General features: G+C 38.2%; 1 protein-coding gene across 1 annotated transcript in view; it reads left to right on the top strand.

Annotated features, from left to right (window-relative positions):
* The window catches only part of FAM120C (family with sequence similarity 120 member C), a 124731-nt gene that overhangs the window by 87558 nt on the left and 13334 nt on the right, over positions 1 to 23839 (top strand). The window contains exons 11-13 of the mRNA XM_070366291.1: positions 15385 to 15499; positions 17423 to 17632; positions 21039 to 21237. Coding sequence (XP_070222392.1) covers positions 15385 to 15499; positions 17423 to 17632; positions 21039 to 21237 — 524 coding nt within the window. The remainder of the gene's footprint in view (positions 1 to 15384; positions 15500 to 17422; positions 17633 to 21038; positions 21238 to 23839) is intronic.

The following is a 23839-nucleotide window of genomic DNA, read 5'->3' on the forward strand; positions in this document are numbered from 1 at the left end:
GCATTGGATCTAGAATTGCCACAACCAGGTAGAAAGCTCAGATGTGGTACACAGAGGCTACTGAGTTCCAGGGGGGTGTCTGGGTGGGGCTGTGATGTCCATTGTTGGTGCTTATTCAAGATGAAAGTGAAAGAGGAGAGTGAAAAAGTTGGCTTAAAGCTCAACATTCAGAAAACTAAGATCATGGCATCTGGTCCCATCACTTCATGGCAAATAGATGGGGAAACAGTGGTTGACTTTATTTTCGGGGGCTCCAAAACCACTGCAGATGGTGATTGCAGCCATGAAATTAAAAGACTCTTACTACTTGGAAGGAAAGTTATGACCAACCTAGACAGCATATTAAAAAGCAGAGACATTACTTTATCCACAAACGTCCATCTAGTCAAGGCTATGGTTTTTCCAGTAGTCATGTATGGATGTGAGAGTTGGACTATAAAGAAATCTGAACGCTGAAGAATTGATGCTTTTGAACTGTGGTGCTGGAGAAGACTCTTGAGTGTCCCTTGGACTTCAAGGAGATCCAACCAGCCCTAAAGGAGATCATCCCTGAATATTCATTGGAAGGACTGTTGTTGAAGCTGAAACTCCAATACTTTGGCCACCTGATGCGAAGAGCTGACTCATTTGAAAAGACCCTGATGCTGGGAAAGATTGAGGGCAGGAGGAGAAGGGGATGACAGAGGATGAGATGGTTAGATGGCATCACCGATTCAATGGACATGGATTTAGGTAGACTCCGGGAGTTGGTGATGGACAGGTAAGCCTGGCATGCTGCGGTTTATAGGGTTGCAAAGCGTTGGACACGACTGAGTGACTGAACTGAACTCAAGCAGTGTATTAGAAGTAGCCCAAAACTCTTGACAGTGGACACTCCAGCACAGCTCACCTCCCCGTAAGCACTACGAATCAGTGCAGGCCCCACCTGCCCTGAGTGTCACTCCAAAGCAGGGTTGGGGAAGTGGAGGCTGAGGGCAGTAATTGGATGTGAGAGACAATAGGGAGTTGAACTGAGGCTGCATCTGAGCAGAGCAAGGGAAACAGTTTCTGGCGCCTGCACAAGCAGTGCCTTGGAGACAGCTTGTACCTCCTACAGCTGACATGAGCTCTGAGCTCGCGTGGGCCCCCCTTGCTTCAGCATGATCTCCCTCTGGGGCAAAAGTCCTAGTGCAGGAAGGGGGGAAACACATACTTAGAGGGAACAGAGCCAACTCAGCTAGATCCTAAGGGCTTCCATTTCAGTATCTTGGGACTTGATCCAAATCCCTGACAGGATGATGATGGCCACTGAGCAGAGAGGAAGCCCTGCCTCATACCAGACTCCACCCCAGCACCTCCATCTCCAGCCCCACCTCCTACCACAGCAATAGCTTCCTGCACACCCTGAGGAAAGACAGTGACTTGCAACCACATCAAATCCAACCCCCCCACCAAAGGCATTAGGCACACGCAGTCTATATGGGACACTCCCATATAAAGACATCCCCGCAAGACCACAATAGGTAACTGTTTCACCTAATTTCATAGGCACAGAGCAAGTTTAGCAAAAATGAAAAGACAGAAGAACTGGTCTCAATTTAAACAGCAAGAGAAAACCCTTGGAAAAACAAATAATGAAAAGAAATAATAAAGAATTTGAAGCATAAGTAATAAGAATGTTAATTGAATTAAAGAACAGAGCAGATGAGCACAGTGAGAATTTTAACAAGAACTTGAAAATATAAGAAAGACCCAATCAGAAATGAAGAATTCACAAGAGTTGGATTCTGAATATACTCCCTTTGAAAGGTCATTTAGATATTTAAATAGAAATGTTCTGTAAACAGTAAATATATGTGTTTAGAATGATAAACTTCCAAGATTATAGATAAATCAAAATAACACTTGCAGTATTTATTTATTCATATGATAAAACACTTAGAGCTTAACTGATTCAAGTAGATTAAATAAGTATAGTAAGTATAATAAGATTGTGAAAAGTATGAAGATAGCTGAGAAAAAAGAGCTTACTATAAATAGCATACCAAAACAATAACTTTTAGAATAGGAAAAGGAAGAAATGAATAATTGATTAACTTAAATAAAAAACACACTAGAAAGAATGAATAGCAGACTAAGGGATTCAGAAGAAAGCATAAATGATCTGGAAGATAGAATAATGGAAATCACGCAGTCAGAAAAGCACAAATAAAAACAAATTTTTAAATATGAGAACAGTTTGAGATCTCTGAGATAACATTAAGCATACTAACATTCATATTATAGGGGCCACAGAAGGAAAAGAGAGAGAAGGGGATCAAAAATATATTTGATGAGATTATAGCTAGAAACTTCCCAAACCTGAAGAAGGAAACAGATATCCACATACAGGAAGCACTGGTACTACTAAGTCACTTCAGTCGTGTCCGACTCTGTGTGACCCCATAGACGGCAGCCCACCAGGCTCCCCCGTCCCTGGGATTCTCCAGGCAAGAACACTGGAGTGGGTTGCCATCTCCTTCTCCAATGCGTGAAAGTAAAAAGTGAAAGTGAAGTCGCTCAGTCGTGTCCGACCCTCAGCGACCCCATGGACTGCAGCCTACCAGGCTCCTCCATCCATGGGATTTTCCAGGCAAGAGTACTGGAGTGGGGTGCCATTGCCTTCTCTGACAGGAAGCACAGAGGGTCTCAAAAAAGATGAACTCAAATAGACCCACACCAAGACATATTATAATTAAGATGACAGTCTGAGTGTAAATCAACAGATGAATGGATAAAATACATATGGTGTGTTTCTATCTGTGTCTGTGTGTGTACACACATACACATATATATATATACACACACACATATATATACACACATATATATAGTGGAACAGTGCTGAGCTGTAAAAAAAGAATGAAATGCTTCCATTTACAGCAATATGGGTAGACCTAGAGAATATTAGGCATAATGAAATAATTCATACAGAGAAGGACAAATTACTGTATGATGTCACTTATTTGTGGAATCTAAAGTAAAACAAATTAATGTATATAGCAAAACAAAAACAGTTTCACAGATATAGAAAACAAACCAGTGGTTACCAGTGGGGAGAAGAAAGAGGGCAGTAGCAAGATATGGTTATGCAGTTAAGAGATACAAACTACTATGTATAAAATAGATAAGCAACAGGATATATTATATAGCACAGGAACTTATAGCCATCATTTTGTAATAGCTCTATTAAAAGTTATAGAGTGTAATCTGTAAAACTACTGAATCATGGTCCTGTATACCTAAAACTAATATGATGTTTAAACCAACTGTGCTTCAATTAAAAAAAAGATAAAAATTACTAAAAGAAACAAAATAGATATTCTGAAGTGGAAAAGTATGTCTTCATTGAAGTGAAAAATTAACTCAAGGAGTTCAATACCAGATTTGAGCTGAGAGAAGAAAAAAAACATCAGAGAATTTGAAGGCAGATGAATAGAGATTATCAAATCTGAAGTTCAGTTCATTTCACTTGCTCAGTTGTGTCTGACTCTTTGCGACCCCATGGACTGCAGCATGCCAGGCTTCCCTGTCCATCACCAACTCCCAGAGCTTGCTCAAACTCATGTCCATCAAATCAGTGTTTTTTTTTTAATATAAATTTATTTATTTTAATTGGAGGCTAATTACTTTATAATATTGTAGTGGTTTTGCCATACATTGCCATGAATCTGCCACGGGTGTACATGTGTTCCCCATCCTGAACCCCCTCCCACCTCCCTCCCCATCCCATCCCTCTGGGTCATCCCAGTGCACCAGCCCCGAGCATCCTGTCTCATGCATCGAAACTGGACTGGCGATCCAATTTCACATATGATAATATACATGTTTCAATCCCATTCTTCCAAATCATCCCACCCCCACCCTATCCCACAGAGTCCAAAAGATTGTTCTATACATCTATGTCTCTTTTGCTGTCTCGCATACAGGGTTATCGTTACCATCTTTCTAAATTTCATATATATGCGTTAGTATACTGTATTGGTGTCTTTTTTGCTGGCTTACTTCACTCTGTATAATAGGCTCCAGTTTTATCCACCTCATTAGAACTGATTCAAATGTATTCTTTTTAATGACTGAGTAGTATTCCATTGTGTATATGTACCACAGCTTTCTTATCCATTTGTCTGCTGATGGACATCTAGGTTGCTTCCATGTCCTGGCTATTATAAACAGTGCTCTGATGAACATTGGGGTATAACATTGGGGTTATGACCAACCTAGATAGCATATTGAAAAGCAGAGACATTCTTTGCCAACAAAGGTCCATCTAGTCAAGGCTATGGTTTTTCCAGTGATCGTGTATGGATGTGAGAGTTGGACTGTGAAGAAAGGTGAGCGCCGAAGAATTGATGCTTTTGAACTGTGGTGTTGGAGAAGACTCTTGAGAGTCCCTTGGACTGCAAGGAGGTCCAACCAGTCCATTCTGAAGGAGATCAGCCCTGGGATTTCTTTGGAAGGAATGATGCTGAAGCTGAAACTCCAGTACTTTGGCCACCTCATGCAAAGAGTTGACTCATTGGAAAAGACTCTGATGCTAGGAGGGATTGGGGGCAGGAGGAGAAGGGGACGACAGAGGATGAGATGGCTGGATGGCATCACTGACTCGATGGACATGATTCTGAGTGAACTCCGGGAGTTGGTGATGGACAGGGAGGCCTGGCGTGCTGCAGTTCATGGGGTCACAAAGACTTGGACACAACTGAGCGACTGAACTGAACTGAAAATCCCAGATGGCTTCTTTGCAGAAATTAACAAACTGACACTAAAATTAATGTGTAAATGCAGTGGGCTCAGAGTAGCCAAAACAGTGTTGAATTTGAAAAAAAAAAGGCAGAATGGCTGCGATCCAGAAGTCTACAAATAATAAATGCTGGAGAGGGTGTGGAGAAAAGGGAACCCTCTTACACTGTTGGTGGGAATGCAAACTAGTACAGCCACTATGGAGAACAGTGTGAAGATTCCTTAAAAAACTGGAAATAGAACTGCCTTATGATCCAGCAATCCCACTGCTGGGCATACACACTGAGGAAACCAGAAGGGAAAAGAGACATGTGTACCCCAGTGTTCATCGCAGCACTGTTTTTAATAGCCAGGACATGGAAGCAAACTAGATGTCCATCAGCAGATGAATGGATAAGAAAGCTGTGGTACATATACACAATGGAGTATTACTCAGCCATTAAAAAGAATACATTTGAATCAGTTCTAATGAGGTGGATGAAACTGGAGCCTATTATACAGAGTGAAGTAAGCCAGAAGGAAAAACACCAATACAGTATAGTAATGCATATATATGGAATTTAGAAAGATGGTAACAATAACCTGGTGTACAAGACAGCAAAAGAGACACTGATGTATAGAACAGTCTTATGAACTCTGTGGGAGAGGGAGAGGGTGGGAAGATTTGGGAGAATGACATTGAAACATGTAAAATATCATGTAAGAAACGAGTTGCCAGTCCAGGTTCGATGCACGATACTGGATGCTTGGGGCTAGTGCACTGGGACGACCCAGAGGGATGGTATGGGGAGGGAGGAGGGAGGAGGGTTCAGGATGGGGAACACATGTATACCTGTGGCGGGTTCATTTTGATATTTGGCAAAACTAATACAATTATGTAAAGTTTAAAAATAAAATAAAATTAAAAACAAACAAACAAAAAGCGTAATTGTAGATTCATACTTCTTAATTTAAAAATTTACTACAAAACTACAGTAATTGAGACAGTAGTATAAGGGTAGGCATATAAATGATGAAGTACATTTGAGTGCCCAGAAATAAACCCTTCCATTTATGGTCAACTGATTTTTGGCAAAGATACCACAATAATTCAATGGGGAAAGATAGTCATTTTAGCAAATAGTTTTGTGATAACTGGATAGCAAATAGTTGTGTGATAACTGGACATTCATATGCAAAAAAGTGAAGTTGGATCTCTACCTCACATAATATACAAAAATTAACTCAAAATGTATCATAAGCCTATATGTAAAAACCCAAATTATAAAACTTTTAGAAGAGAACACGTGTAAATCTTCATGATCTCAGATTGGGCAATGATTTCTTAGATATAGTGCCAGAAGCATGACAGAAAGAAAAGTACATAAATTGGAGTAGATCAGAACTAAAAGCTTAATCCACAGCAAACATTATTCTCAATGGTGAAGGACTGGAAATATTTCTTCTAAGACCAGGAAGAAAACAAGGATCCCCACTCTCAGCACTATTATTCAATATAATTTTGGAAGACCTCACAATAGCAATTAAACAAGTAAAAGAAACACAAGGAATCCAGAAAGGAAAAGAAGTAAAACTATTAGTGTTTGCAGATGACATGATACCATACATAGAAAATCCTAAAGATGCCACCAGAAAACTACTGGAGCTAATCAATGAATTTAGTAAAGTCACATAATACAAAATTAATACACAGAAATCTCTTGCATTCCTATGCACTAACAGAAAAAAATCAGAGATTAATGAATCAATCTCACTCACCGTTGCACCCAAAAGAATAAAATACCTAGGAATAAACCTATCTAAGCAGACAAAAGACCTGTATGCAGAAAACTATAAGACACTTAATGAAAGAAATCAAAGACAACACAAATACATGGAGAGATATACCACGTTCTTGGAATGGAAGAATCTATATTATAAAAATGACTGTACTATCCAAAGCAATCTGCAGGTTCAGTGCATTCCATATCAAATTCCCAATAGCGTTTTTCACAGACTAGAACAAAAAATTTTAGTTTGTATGGATATGCAAAAGACCCCCAAATAGTTGATGCAGTCTTGAAAAAGAAAATGAAAAGGAAGGAATTGGACTCCCTGACTTCAGACTGTACTACAAAGCTGTAGTAATCAAAACACTATGGTACTGTCACAAAAACAGAAATATAGATCAATGGAACAGGATAGAAAGCCTGGAGATAAACCCACACACCTTATGGTCAACTTATCTTTGACAACAGAGACAAGAATATATGATGTAGGAAAGATAGTTTCTTCAATAAATGATGCTGGGAAAACTGGACAACTACATGTTAAAGAATGAAATTAGAACACTTCTTAGACCATACACAGAAATAAATTCAAAATGAGTTAAAGACCGAAATGTCACACTGAATACTATAAAGCTAGAGGAGAACATAGGGAGAACACTGTTTGCTATAAATCACAGCAAAATCCTTTTTGACTCACCTCCTAGACCAGTGGAAATAAAAACATAAATAAACAAATGAGACCTAATTAAACTTAAAACTTTTGCACAGCAAAAGAAACTGTAAACAAGATGAAAAGACAACCCTTAGAATGGGAGAAAATAATTGCAAACAAAACAACTGACAAAGGATTGATCTCCAAAATTTATAAGGAGCTCATGCAGCTCAATATTTTTTTTTTTTTTAAAAAAGCCCAAACAGTGGGCAGAAGACCTAAACACACATTTCTCCAAAGAAGAAATACAGATGGCCAACAAACATATGAAAAAATGTTCAAAATTCCTCATTTATTAGAGAAATGCAAATCAAAACTACAATGAGGTATCACCTCACACCAGTTAGCATGGCCATCATCAAAACATCTGCACTCTGTAAAATAGGCTCCAGTTTCATCCATCTCATTAGAACTGATTCAAATGTATTCTTTTTAATGGCTGAGTAATACTCTATTGTGTATATGTACCATAGCTTTCTTATCCATTCATCTGCTGATGGACATCTAGGTTGCTTCCATGTCCTGGCTATTATAAACAGTGCTGCGATGAACATTGGAAGAGACACTGATGTATAGAACAGTCTTATGGACTCTGTGGGAGAGGGAGAGGGTGGAAAGATTTGGGAGAATGGCATTGAAACATCTAAAATATCATATAAGAAACGAGTTGCCAATCCAGGTTCGATGCACGATACTGGATGCTTGGGGCTAGTGCACTGGGATGACCCAGAGGGATGGTATGGGGAGGGAGGAGGGAAGAGGGTTCAGGATGGGGAACACATGTATACCTGTGGCGTATTCGTTTTGATATTTGGCAAAACTAATACAATGATGTAAAGTTTAAAAATAAAATAAAATTTAAAAAATTAAAAAAAAAAACATCTACAAACAATAAATGCAGTAGAGGATGTGGAGAAAAGGGTACCAACCCTCTTGCACTGGTGGTGGGAGTATACATTGATGCAACCACTATGGAGAACAGTATGAAGGAAAGTAGGAATAAAATTATCATATGACACAGCAGCCCCACTACTGGGCATATAACCTGAGAAAGACCATAACTCAAAAGAACACATGTACCCCAATGTTCATTGCAGCACTATTTACAGTAGCCAGAACATGGAAGCAACCTAGATGTACATCAACAGATGAATGGATAAAGAAGTTTTGGTTCATATATACAATGGAATATTACTCAGCCATAAAAAGGAATGAAATTGGGTCATTTGTACCGATGTGGATGGACCTAGAATCAGTCATACAGAGTGAAGTAAGTCAGAAAGAGAAAAATAAATATCGTATATTAACACATATATATGAAATCTGGAGAAATGGTACAGATGAACCTATTTGTAGGGCGGGAATAGAGACAGAGATGTATGGAACAGACTTATGGACACAGTAGGAGAAGGGGAGGTGGGATATGAATTGAGAGAATAGCATTGACATATATATGCATTGCCATGTGTAAAATAGATAGCTACAGGAAGTAGCTGTATAGCACAAGGATCCCAGCTCAGTGCTCTGTGATGACCTAGAAGAGTGGGATGCTGGGTGGTGAGGAGGGAGACTCACAAGGGAGGAGATATATGTGTACTTATAGCTGATTCACGTTGTTGTACATCAGAAACTAACACAACATTGTAAAGCAATTATACTCCAGTTAAGAAATTTAAAACTTATGCTCCAATCAAAAAAAAATTATACTACAATTAAAAAAAAAACTAAAAGCTTGTGTGCTAGAGACAATGCCATGAAGAAAAGTGATAACAAAACTCAAAGAATGGGATAAAATGCAAATCATATATCTGATAAGTATCAAAAGCATCCAGAATGTATAAAGAATTCTTTCAACTCAATAATAAAGGAGAGATGATTTGATTTAAAAATCAAATGGGCAAAAAAATTCATTTGACATTTCTCCAAAGTAGATATCAGATCAGTCACTCAGTTGTGTCTGACTCATTGCGACCCCATGAATCGCAACACACCAGGCCTCCCTGTCCATCACCAACTTCTGGAGTTGTGCCCAAACTCATGTCCATCCAGTTGGTGATGCCATCCAGCCATCTCATCCTCTGTCATCCCCTTCTCCTCCTGCCCTCAGTCCCTCCCAGCATCAGGGTCTTTTCCAATGAGTCAACTCTTTACATGAGGTGGCCAAAGTATAGGAGCTTCAGCTTTAGCATCAGTCCTTCCAATGAACACCCAGGACTGATCTCCTTTAGGATAGACTGGTTGGACCTCCTTGCAGTCCAAGGGACTCTCAAGAGTCTTCTCCAACACCACAGTTCAAAAGCATCAATTCTTCGGCGCTCAGCTTTCTTCAGAGTCCAACTCTCACATCCATACATGACCACTGGAAAAACCATAGCCTTGACTAGACGGACCTTTGTTAGCCAAGTAATGTCTCTGCTTTTCAATATGCTATCTAGGTTGGTCATAACTTTCCTTCCAAGGAGTAAGCGTCTTTTAATTTCATGGCTGCAGTCACCATCTGCAGTGATTTTGGAGCCCAAAAAAATAAAGTCAGACACTGTTTCCACTGTTTCCCCATCTATTTCCCATGAAGTGATGGGAACAGATGCCATGATCTTCATCTTCTGAATGTTGAGCTTTAAGCCAGCATTTTCACTTTCCTCTTTCATTTTCATCAAGAGGTTCTTTAGTTCCTCTTAACTTTCTGCCATAAGGGTGGTGTCATCTGCATATCTGAGGTTATTGATATTTCTCCCGGCAATCTTGATTCCAGCTTGTGTTTCTTCCAGTCCAGCGTTTCTCATGATGTACTCTGCGTAGAAGTTAAATAAGCAGGGTGACAACATACAGCCTTGACGTACTCCTTTTCCTATTTGGAACCAGTCTGTTGTTCCATGTCCAGTTCTAACTGTTGCTTCCTGACCTGCATATAGGTTTCTCAAGAGGCAGGTCATGTGGTCTGGTATTCCCATCTCTTTCAGAATTTTCCAAAGTTTATTGCGATGCACACAGTCAAAGGCTTTGGCATAATCAATAAAGCAGAAATAGATGTTTTTCTGGAACTCTTTTGCTTTTTCAATGATCCAGCAGATGTTGGCAATTTGATCTCTGGTTCCTCTGCCTTTTCTAAAACCAGCTTGAACATCTGGAAGTTCACGGTTCACATACTGCTGCAGCCTGGCTTGCAGAATTTTGAGCATTACTTTACTAGTGTGTGAGATAAGTGCAATTGTGCAGTAGTTTGAGCATTCTTTGGCATTGCCTTTCTTTGGGATTGGAATGAAAACTGACCTTTTCCAGTCCTATGGCCACTGCTGAATTTTCCAAACTTGCTGGCATATTGAGTGTAGCACTTTCACAGCATCATCTTTCAGGATTTGAAATAGCTCAACTGGAATTCCATCATCTCCACTAGCTTTGTTCATAGTGATGCTTTCTGAGGCCCACTTGACATACCAGGATATCTGGCTCTAGGTGAGTGATCACACCATCGTGATTATCTGGGTCGTGAAAATCTTTTTTGTACAGTTTTTCTTCTGTGTATTCTTGCCATCTCTTCTTAATATCTTCTGCTTCTGTTAGGTCCATACCATTTTTGTCCTTTATGGAGCCCATCTTTGCATGAAATGTTCACTTGGTGTCTCTAATTTTCTTGAAGTAATCTCTAGTCTTTCCCATTCTGTTGTTGGGTGGCTATAATTAAAAAGGCTGACAACAAGTGTTGGTGAGGATGTGCAGAAATTGGAACACTGCTGGTAAGAACATAAAATGAAGACACATACTCACACAGAAACATGTTCTTGAATATTCATATAGCATTACTCATAATACCCAAGAAGTAGAAATAACTCAGATGTCCATCAACTGATGAATGGGTGAACAAAATGTAGTATAGTCATACAATAGAATATTATTCAGTTATAAAAAGGAATTAACTGTTGATTTATGCTATAACGTGGATGAACCTTGAAAAACAGTAGGCTAAATAAAATTCACCAGTTACAATATGGCATATATTGTTCTGTTTATATGAAATGTTCAGAATAAGCAAATCTGTAGATATGGGATTACCAGGGGTCTGAGGGAGGGGCAAATGTAGAGTGAATGCTAATGGATATGAAGTTTCTTTTGAGGGTGATTTAAATGTAGTGGTGACGGTTACATAGCCCTGTGGATTAACAAAAATCAGTGACTTATACACTATTAATACATGAGTTGTATAATAATTTTATCTTAATAGAGCTGTAAAGTAGAAAGGAAAATGAAATAGATCCCCAGATAACCAAAGATTAAGAGAATTAGTGCTGTCAACTTGCCATATAAGAATTATTAAAAGATGTCCTTCACATTGAAAGGAAATGACACCAAATGAATAAATGAATAATAAGCACCTGTAGTGGTAGTTACATTGCTAAGTCACTTCAGTCATGTCGAACTCCGTGCAACCCCATGGACGGCAGCCCACCAGGCTCCCCCATCCCCAGGATTCTCCAGGCAAGAACACTGGAGTGGGTTGCCATTTCCTTCTCCAATGCATGAAAGTGAAAAGTGAAAGTGAAGTCTCTGAGTCGGGTCCTACTCTTCGCAACCCCAGGGACCGCAGCCTACCAGGATCCTCCATCCATGGGATTTTCCAGGCAAGAGTACTGGAGTGGGGTGCCATTGCCTTCTCCGGGTAGTTACATAGGTATATGTAAAAAGTGGTATAAATATATTTTTTCTCATTTGTTCACTTAACCTATTTAAAAGACAACTGCATAAGTCAATAATTATAAAATTGTGCGTTGGTTTTAGAATAATAGCATAATACACACCACAATAATAACATAGTGGAGGGAGGAAAGGAGAGAACTGTATTGGAGTAACGTTTCTTCTACTGGAATTACTTAGTACTAATTTGATGTGGTGTGTCAGTTAAGATGTATTTTGTAATCTACACAGCAACCATTATGAAAATAACTAAAATATAGTAAAAAAAATAAAATAATTAAAATGCTATACTGGAGAGTATTTAATGCAGTAGAAGACAATAAAAGAAAAAAACAAAAAAGCAAAAAAGGTATGAAACCTATAAATCTAAACTTATCAACAACTATATCAAATGTAACTGGACTAAACATTCCTATCAAAAGGCAGAGATTGTGAGATTCGATACAAAGCATGAGCTATCTACAGGAGATATACTTTGGATTCAAAGACACAAATAGGTTAAAAGACAAAGAATAGAAGAAAATATACCATGCAAGCAATAACCACATGAGATATAATAGCTGTACTAATATCAGACAAAATAGACTCTAAGACAAGTAATGTTACAATAGACAAATAAGAAAATTTTATAGTAACAAAAGGGTCAATTCATCAGGAAAGTATAATAATTATAAACATATATTCCTAACAACAATATCCCTAAATACATGAAGCAAAAACTGGTAGAATTTAAGAATGAAATAGACACTTCAACAATGATAGTTGAAGGCTTCAATGCCCTACTCTCAATAATGGCTAGAACACCTAGACAAAAAGAAAAAATATGGAAGATTCACAAAACATCATCAACCAACTTGACGTGACCTGATAAAAATGATGAATATAGATCCTTCACACTATACACAAAAATGGATCATAGACTAAAATGTGATAGTTAAAACTATCTAACTTACAGGAGAAATTTTTCATGATTTTGAGTTAGGCGAAGATTTCTTAGATACAACAGCCAAAGCAAAATCAACCTAAAAAAATAGATTTCATCCAAATACAAAATTTGTACACTTCAAAAGGCACCATTACAAAACAGAAAAGAAAAGCCACAGACTAGAGAAAATATTTACAAATCATATATCTGATAAAGGACTTGTATCAGAATATATATAATAAACTCTTAAAACTTATAAGAAAACAGACAACTCAGTCTAAAAATGAATAAAAGATGTAAATAGACATTTCACCAGAGACAATATAGGGTTGTAATATAAGCACATGAAAAGATTCTCATCTTCAGTAATCACTGAGGAAATGTAAACCATACTGAAACATCACTTCACTCAGCTGAAATGATTATAATAATTTTTAAAAAATGACAATGACAAATGTAGGCCTGGCTGCAGAGAATTGGGATTCCCTCATACACTGATGTAAATTTAAAATGGTATAGCTACTTTGGACATTAGTTTGGTATTTTCTTAACAGGTTAAACATAAATATATAAATAGTCAGTTGTATCCAACTCTTGTGACCCCATCGACTATAGCCCATCAGGCTCGTCTGGCCATGGGATTCTCCAGGCAAGAATACTAGAGTGGGTTGCCATTCCCTTCTCCAGGGAATCTTCCCAACCCAGAGATCGAACCTGGATTACCTGCATTGGCAGACAGATTCTTGACTGACTGAGCCACCAAGGAAGCCCATTCAAATAATCATATGACTCATTTATTTCACTCCTAGGTATCTGTTGAAAAAAATAGGTCCACACAGACTTGCACATGAATGTTCAAAGAAATATTATTCATAATAATCAAGAAGTAGGAACAACTCAAATATCTGTTAACTGGGAAGTGGATGTGATATGTCCATCAATAAAATATTAATCAGTAAAATAAAACTACTAATACATGCCAGAGCACTGAACCAACCTCAGAATCACTCTGCTTCATGCCAATGAAAATAATCAAAGAAGGAACGTTCATGGACTTACCATTGTAAAGCTGTCAATTCTTAGATTGATCTGTAGATTTAACACAATTCCTGTGGGCTTAATGCAAGGTTTTTTATGAATGAAGACAAACTTATTCTAAAGTTTATGTGTAAATTTATATAGGCCCTTACAATAGCTAAAACAATCTTGCAAAAAAGAAGTATAGGAATCACTCTACCTAATATTGTAGCCAAAATAATCAAGACTGGAGTTATTTGCAAAGGGATAAGCACATAGGTCAATGGAACAAAATTAAGAACCTAGAAATAGAACAACACAGTTATACTCAAAAGTGTAAAAACAATTCAATGGAGAAGGGATAGCCTTTCAACAAATGGTGCTGGAACAATCGGACATCCATAGGCCAAAGAAACAAACACTTCAATCTGAACCTCACACATTATACAAAAATTAACTCAACCCTGTCTAAAGAAGGCATCCTAGGAACTTGTTTAGAAAACTGGGAATTTTTGAAGAAAGCATTAACCATTCTGTCTCTAAACTGCTGTTCTAATCTACAGATCACAAACTTGAATTGTCACATTTCCTGCTTCCAGCCAACCCTGTTTGCTTCAGACTGGCCCCCCCATAATCGTAATTGGCTAGAGCCAATTCCTTAATACATATCTTGTTACTCCTGTTTGTCCTGAATTCAGTGGTTTCTGTGTACTGGCAGACTCCTTGGTTTGTCTCGAGGCTGAAGTCAAGGGGAAATTCTCTCAGCACCAAGAACCTCTCTGTTCAGTCCTGAATGGATTTTCCCTCCAATTGCAGGGCTTGTGCCTATACTTGTGCCACTAAATGTATAAAGGTATATAGTTATACCACCTCCAGATTCTCATTGTTGAATATATTGTGCAGTGTTAAATACATTGCACCCTTAAAGCCATGTGTCCATTTTAAAAATCTGAACGAAGGGCCAGCATGTTCTTGAGGTAAATTTAATAAAATAAAAATGATCAGCACTTCTAGAAGTCTATCTTGAATGAATAATCAGAAATACAGATGAGATTTAAATATGTGAATATCTTTATAGTAGTTTTATAATAAAAGAAAATGAATAGTATGTTTCTAATATTATAGGAATATTTATATAAATTGATAAAACACATGAGGAACATGAAGTCATTTACAATCATGTTTTTGACAACTATTTAATGAATGAAAGGTTCTTACAATGCTGAATGAAAAAAGCAAGATAGAATATTCTATATGTAGTATGAAAAAGAGAAAAAACTGAGATTTGAGGTGCTAGGAAGAAAGAAGCCATAAACTTAACAGCAGTTATACGTGAATGGTGCCTGTCTCCTCTACCATCTAGATGAAGTAACCAAAGGCAGAGATTCTTTTACTTTATTTTAGAACCTAGCTAGCATCTGGGCCATGGTAGGTTACACTTAGCTTATTAAGTTTTTGTGAAATGAATAAATGAGCTTTTGTCACTTAACAATGATGCTTTTATCTTCTAGATACATGGTTCAATGGCCTGGCGGCCGAATCCTGCATCGCCATGAGCTAGACACCTTCCTGGCACAGGCAGTTTCTACTCAACTTTATGAACCAGATCAACTTCAAGAACTCAAGGTGATTTGAACTATCCTCATTTAAATTATTTTATGAGCTCATAGCTCTATTTTAGGTCTTTTTTTTCCTGCAGCTGAGGAGAAGAGCAAGTTCTTCAGGTAAATGTTTGATTTACTTTAGCCAAATATTTATGTCTATTAATAAACCCAACACTGCTTAAATACTGATGGGTGAGAATGGGTAGAAAAAATGGTATTGTGTAAGACTGGTAAGTTGTGGCCCATAGATCACAGTAAGGTTTCCAACTCTTTCAAAAGATGCTACAGGGGACTTATCCTGGTGTTCTGTTTGTCTTTGAGTAAATATCTACCCTCTCTCCCTGGTGGCTCAGTGGTAAAGAATTCACCTGCAGTGCAGGAGGTGCAGGGGACATAGGTTCAATCCTTGGGATGGGAAGTTCCTCTGGAGGAGGAAATGGCAACCCACTCCATTATTCTTGCCTGGAGAATTCCATGGACAGAGGAGTCCATGGGCTACAGTCCATCAGGTCACAAAGAGACCGACACAACTGAGCACGCACACAATCCAATACTTGATTTACAATATTACATTAGGTTCAGGTGTTAGCACAGTGATTTGGTATTTTTTGAAGATTATATTCCATTGTAGACTATTATAAGTTAATGGATATAATTCCCTGTGCTACCCTCCTTTTAAAAAATAATACTGAGTGTTAGAGGGAAGTCTAGACAAGCAAGAGGAAGCAAGTAAATCCAACATAATAACTGAAGTCAGTAGAATATAGTAGGTTAGAGAGTAGGCTCTGAAGCCAGGCCGCCTTGGCTTTGAATCTTAGCTCATTAGGTTGCTTAACCTCTGTAGTTTCAGTTTCCTTACTTATAGTATTATGAGAATATTAAATAAAATAATCTATGCAAAACACTTACAAGAGTGGGTAGCATGTTCTAAGTATACAGTACTCAATTAGGTATTAATGCAGGACACTCCTCTTGTGACTTAAGTAGCCATGGTCCTTTGAGACCCTAGTATAAACTAGAAGAAAATCAAGTCTAGTAAGACTTAAAAATCTTGATGTGAGATCAACTAAGGAAAAGATGAAAACAGTCTTAGACAAACAGTGTTGGTTCCTTTCTACAGTAAATGTGATATTGCTTGGTACTAGAGCAGGTACTGACAACTCCACACCACACCTAGGAGGGGACCTGCATGTACTATCCCTTTTCCTATTAAAGCTATCTAACATGTCAACTTGAGATAACCACTGTGTGTACATTTTTATGGTTTCTTCCAGCCTTTTGTCATGCATTTTCTACATGGTTGATATATTATGTATGTAATTATATATTATATTTTTAAACTTAGCATAGAACATAGTTTCTATGTCTGAAAATTTTATAGTAAATATTTTATCATATGGATGTATCATTTAATTATTCTTTTTTTGGCCATTTGGTTTCCAGATTTCACTTACTATATGTAATAATTAACATCTTTATGTATTAGAGCCTTATTCACATCTTAACTTCCTTAGAATAGATTCCTAAAAGTAGAATTTCTGAATCAACAAATGTGACCATTTTAAGGTTCTTGATGCATATTGCTTAATTTTAGTATACATTGCTCATTAGTTTTATTTGAGTGTGCCATTTATTTCACCATATCCTCGTCAGCATTGGACGTTCTTTTGGTCTTTTGTTTTGTTCTAATTTTTTTCTTATTTGACAGGCAGAAAAATTGGTATCTCAAGTGGGTATCTTTTTAAGATTTGAAAGTTGATTTTTTTTTTTATAATGAGTATCTTCCAAACCATCTCAGGGAAGGAAATGGATAGAGGCTGCTTATGTACTCAAATGTCCATATTGAAAAGTAACATGTTCTTATTTAACTGAAACAGGAATAAGAACAAATGTAACCAATAACAGCAGTTTCTTAATGGTAGTTTTTCCTCTATGGTGGTTTCAGATTGAGAAACTGGATGCTCGAGGGATCCAGCTTGCTGCTCTCTTCATGAGCGGAGTTGATACCGCCCTGTTTGCCAATGATGCCTGTGGCCAGCCAGTTCCTTGGGAACACTGCTGCCCCTGGATTTACTTCGATGGCAAGCTGTTCCAGAGCAAGCTAATTAAAGCAGGCCGAGAGAGAGTATCCCTAGTTGAGCTCTGCGATGGCCAGGTACCAGCATGTTGGGTAGCTACTGAGATCAACTGTGATGTGCTGTGAAAGTGAATGGCAGAAAAGGGTAAAGGAGCAGAGAGACTGGCGAAGGAGGTAGCAGAAGTGGGAGAATGTGTTTGACCTTAAACTAACTTGGTCAGGGATGCTCCCAAAGGCCCAGGGTCTATGTACATGTTACAAAATCATGTTGGCATAGTTTTGTAAGTTTTGGCCATAGCAATCAGAGCAGAAAAAGAAAAAAGGAATCCAAATTGGAAAAGAAGAAGTAAAATTCTCACTGTTTGCAGATGACATGATCCTCTACATAGAAAACCCTGAAGACTCCACCAGAAAATTACTGCTACTGCTGCTAAGTCACTTCAGTCATGTCCAAGCTAATCAATGAATATAGCAAAGTTGCAGGATATAAAATCAACACAGAGAAATCCCTTGCATTCCTATACACTAATAATGAGAAAATAGAGAAATTAAGGAAACAATTCCATTCACGATTGCAATGAAAAGAATAAAATACTTAGGAATATATCTACCTAAAGAAACAAAAGACCTATATATAGAAACTATAAAACACTGGTGAAAGAAATCAAAGAGGACACTAATAGATGGAGAAATATACCGTGTTCATGGATCGGAAGAATCAATATAGTGAAAATGAGTATACTACCCAAAGCAATATATAGATTCAATGCAATCCCTATCAAGCTACCAACAGTATTTTTCACAGAACTAGAACAAATAATTTCACAATTTGCATGGAAATGCAAAAAACCTCAAATAGCCAAAGCAATCTTGAGAAAGAAGAATGGAACTGGAGGAATCAACCTGCCTGACTTCAGGCTCTACTGCAAAGCCACAGTCATCAAGACAGTATGGTACTGGCACAAAGACAGAAATATAGATCAGTGGAACAAAAAAGAAAGCCCAGAGATAAATCCATGCACCTATGGACACCTTATCTTTGACAAAGGAGGTAAGAATATACAATGGAGAAAAGACAGTCTCCTTAACAAGAGATGGGAAAACAAGGTGCTAGGAAAACTGGTCAACCACTTGTAAAAGAATGAAACTAGAACACTTCGTAACACCATACACAAAAATAAACTCAAAATGGATTAAAGATCTAAACGTAAGACCAAAAACTATAAAATTCCTAGAGGAGAACATAGGCAAAACACTCTCCGACATAAATCACAGCAGGATCCTCTATGACCCACTTCCCAGAATATTGGAAATAGAAGCAAAAATAAACAAATGGGACCTAATTCAAATTAAAAGCTTCTGCACAACAAAGGAAACTCTAAGCAAGGTGAAAAGACAGCCTTCAGAATGGGAGAAAATAGCAAATGAAGCAACTGACAAAAAATTAATCTCAAAAATATACAAGCAACTCTTACAGCTCAATTCCAGAAAAATAAATGACCCAATCAAAAAATGGGCCAAAGACCTAAATAGACATTTCTCCAAAGAAGACATACAGATGGCTAACAAACACATGAAAAGATGCTCAACATCACTCATTATCAGAGAAATGCAAATCAAAACCACAATGAGGTACCATTTCACACCAGTCAGAATGGCTGCTATCCAAAAGTCTACAAGCAATAAGTGCTGGAGGGGGTTGGAGAAAAGGGAACCCTCTTAAACTGTTGGTGGGAATGCAAACTAGTACAGCCACTATGGAGAACAGTGTGGAGATTCCTTAAAAAACTGGAAATAGAACTGCCATACGACCCAGCAATCCCATTGCTGGGCATACACACCGAGGAAACCAGAATTGAAAGAGACATGTGTACCCCAATGTTCATCGCAGCACTGTTTGTAATAGCCAGGACATGGAAGCAACCTAGATGTCCATCAGCAGACGAATGGATAAGAAAGCAGTGGTACATATACACGATGGAGTATTACTCAGCCATTAAAAAGAATACATTTGAATCAGTTCTAATGAGGTGGATGAAACTGGAGCCAATTATACAGAGTGAAGTAAGCCAGAAAGAAAAACACCAATACAGTATAGTAATGCATATATATGGAATTTAGAAAGATGGTCACGATAACCCTGTATGCGAGACAGCAAAAGAGACACAGATGTATAGAACAGTCTTTTGGACTCTGTGGGAGAGGGCGAGGGTGGGATGATTTGGGAGAATGGCACTGAAACATGTATATTATCATATATGAAACGAATCACCAATCCAGGTTCGATGCATGATACAGGATGCTCGGGGCTGGTGTGCTGGGATGACCCAGAGGGATGGTATGGGGAGGGAAGTAGGAGGAGGGTTCAGGATGGGAACACGTGTACACCCGTGGCGGATTCATGTTGATGTATGGCAAAACCAATACAATATTGTAAAGTAATTAGCCTCCAATTAAAATAAATAAATTTATATTAAAAAAAAAACAAAATCATGTTGGGAAGAGTTTGTTTTTTTTTTTATAATGGGGCTTCAAGTTTTCATATTCCTTTTTTTTGCCCTGAGTTATTTTTTCCCCATGAAATGAATGCTCAGATATATTATATGCCTTTCCCTCATTCTTAGAATTTCATTTCACTTATTTACAAAAATTAAGTCACTTTTTCAAATGATATTTTTGTAAAGGAACTATTTTATAAATAGAAGAGGGTATTAAAATAGCTCACAGAGTAAAAGCAGGGGATATTTTTTGCAATAAAGCCTTGGGAAAGATGAAAGAAGGCAAGGGAAAGGAGCCCTTACTTTCTTCTTTGTCCATTTTTGGGAAATACGCTGAGAGAGAAGAGGCTAGCAAACTACAGAAAGATTTTTTTAAATTTGAATTTTTATTCCACTAAAATTTTTTGAAACATGGCCACATTCATTCATTTACATATTGTCCATGACTGCTTTCATATTACAGTGGCAGAGTCAGGTAGTTGTGACAGAAACAGTATGGCCCTTTTCAGAACAAGCTTGCTGACCTCTTGATTAGAGGCATGGACTTCTCCTGGATAGAGGTCATGATCTCTGATCCTGAGTATGAGGGAGAAGGTTAAAAGGGTTTGTATGTGTCAAGTTTTGTTCTGTCTTTACATAATTCTATTACCTCCCCCTTAAAAAATAACCTAGCCTATTGCTGGGTGTGTGATCGGGCATTACTAAATACTTGTTGTATTTGTCTTTCTTGACCTAATCATGGTGCCTCATAAGCCCTTGGTCAGAACTAGTATGATGGTAGTTTGGCATCATGCAAAGAATGGGAGCTTTGTTGTCAGGCAGGCTTCCCTGAGTATGTTACCTTGAGCCATTTAACTCCAGGTCATGATTCCATTCATGGGAATAGACTTGTGAGTTTGTACATAGACCGCCCAATACTGTGCCTGAAACATAGGAGAAGTTTTAAAAATTGCAGCTGCTATTATTACTCTGTTCTTCATTTGAAGGCTGACCTGGCAACCAAAGTGGAGAAGATGAGACAGAGCATACTTGAAGGAGTCAACATGAACCATCCACCGCCTTCTCTGCTTCCATCACCTACCTTCGTGCCTCCCATGGTGCCCTCTCTCTACCCTGTTTCACTTTACCCCCGAGCCATGGGCCCAATGCCACCTCCCCCTCAAGGAAGGAGCCGGGGGTTTGCAGGTCAGTACCTAAGAATAAGGTGTGTGTCAGTGTCAATCTATTTCATAATAACCCATCCAGTAATTATTGCCAGTTACAAAATCAGCAGTTTCGTGTATATCTTATCTCATTTACGGTCTGTGCTGTAGTGTGGTTTGAAGAGTAGCTTATTGAAATGGAGGGGTGTAGCCTGGAGAAGAAAGCCCACTGACTTCCCAGACTACTCTCCATGGAAGTTATTAGTCCCTAAGGTTTTGACTTATGAAGTAACTGATGTAGAAACCAAGAGTCACATTTTACTTTTGAGAACTGCAGTTCATGTGAACTGGGTCTTCATGGTTGCTGGTTAGCTCACTCATTCCCCATAGACAGGTGTACACAGGAACTTGCAGAAAGAGCAGTGGGAAGTCAGTAAATGCCTAGTGTCAGCAAACAACCATAGCTTGATATGCCCATTTCCACTCTGAGAGTAGACCTAACACATTTCCAGAAGCATAGAGAGAAATAAGTCACAGTCTGTACCCTCTAGGGGGTTGCGTTTTAGTGAAGAAAGCAAATACATACATACACATGTGGATCCACATATAAATATACTGGGTTAGCCAAAAAGTTCCTTCATTTTTAAAGTTAAAAAACACAGTTTTCATTTTCACCATGAACTTCATTGAACAAGAATTCATCATTTTGTTCCATTACCTTCTGCCATTTTTCAGGCAACTTCATAATTGCATCTTCCCAAAACTTTTTTTTTTTTTGCAAAGAATAGTTCCAGGTGTCTTTGATAGTCTTCCAAAGAATTGAAATTTTTTCCATTAGGAGAATTTTGTAAAGACTAAAATAAGTGGAAATCTGAAGGTGCAGTGTCTGGTGAATACGGTGAATGAATCAGAACTTTGCAGCCAAGCTGTAACAGTTGTTGCCTGATCATCAAAAAACATATATCCTTGCACTATCCTGATGGAAGATTTTGCATTTTCTGTTGACTAATTCTGGATGCTTTTTATTGGGTGCTGCTTTCAGTTGATCTAATTGGGAGCAGTACTTGGAATTAATTGTTTGGTTTCCCAGAAGGAGTTCATAATAGAAGACACCCTTCCAATCCCACCATATACACAACGTCACCTTCTTCAGATGAAGACTGAACTTTGATGTGGTTGGTGGTGGTTCATTTCACTTACTGCATGATCTCTTCCATTCCACATTATTGTCCAGTATCCACTTTTAATTATCCATCACAATGAAACGTTTTCATTACGTTTAAGTAGAGAATCATAAGCAGAATTATAGTCAAGAAGGTTTTCCCTTAACTTTTGTGGAAGCCCAACATCAAAGTGATGAACATAACCAAGCTGGTGCAAATGATTTTCAACATTTGATTTGAATATTTTGAGTATATCAGCTATCTCCCACATGGTGTAACATTGACTGTTCTCAATGTCTCAGTTTGATCCCAATCAACTTCAACTGGTCTACCTGACTCTGGAGCATTGTCCAGTGAGAAATCTCTAGTACAAAATTTCTCAAACCACTTCTGATGTGTTCGATCAGTCACAGCACCTTCTCCATACACTGCACAAAATTTTTTTTTTTTTTGCATTTCAGTTGCGTTTTTACCTTTCTTTTTTAAATAAATGCACGCTGATAACCACCTGACCTGCCTCTTGAGAAACCTATATGCAGGTCAGGAAGCAACAGTTAGAACTGGACATGGAACAACAGACTGGTTCCAAATAGGAAAAGGAGTATGTCAAGGCTATATATTGTCACCCTGCTTATTTAACTTATATGCAGAGTACATCATGAGAAACGCTGGGCTGGAAGAAGCACAAGCTGGAATCAAGATTACTGGGAAAAATATCAATAATCTCAGATATGCAGGTAACTGCGCCCTTATGGCAGAAAGTGAAGAAAAACTAAAAAGCCTCTTGAGGAAAGTGAAAGAGGAGAGTGAAAAATTTAGCTTAAAGCTCAACATTCAGAAAACGAAGATCATGGCATCCAGTCCCATCACTTCATGGGAAATACATGGGGAAACGGTGGAAACAGTGTCAGACTTTATTTTTTTGGGCTCCAAAATCACTGCAGATGGTGATTGCAGCCATGAAATTAAAAGATGCTTACTCCTTGGAAGGAAAGATATGACCAAACTAGACAACATATTAAAAAGCAGAGACATTACTTTGCCAGCAAAGGTCTGTCTAGTCAAGGGTATGGTTTTTCCAGTGGTCATGTATGGATGTGAGAGTTGGACTCTGAAGAAAGCTGAGCGCCGAAGAATTGAGGCTTTTGAACTGTGGTGTTGGAGAAGACTCTTGAGAGTCCCTTGGACTGCAAGGAGATCCAACCAGTCCATCCTAAAGGAGATTAGCCCTGAGTGTTCATTGGAAGAACTGATATTGAAGATGAAACTCCAATACTTTGGCCACCTGATGTGAAGAGCTGACTCACTGGAAAAGACCCTGATGCTGGGAAAGACTGCAATTCATGGGGTCGCAAAGAGTCAGACACGACTGAGTGACTGAACTGAACTGAACTGAAGCGCTACTAGAGCCATCTTACAAAAAAAAAAAACCTTTTGACCAACACAGTATATATACACACATGTATGAATAAATTATGGTGA

The sequence above is a fragment of the Bos mutus genome, chromosome X (genome assembly GCF_027580195.1).
Source record: "Bos mutus isolate GX-2022 chromosome X, NWIPB_WYAK_1.1, whole genome shotgun sequence".
NCBI lineage: Eukaryota > Metazoa > Chordata > Mammalia > Artiodactyla > Bovidae > Bos > Bos mutus.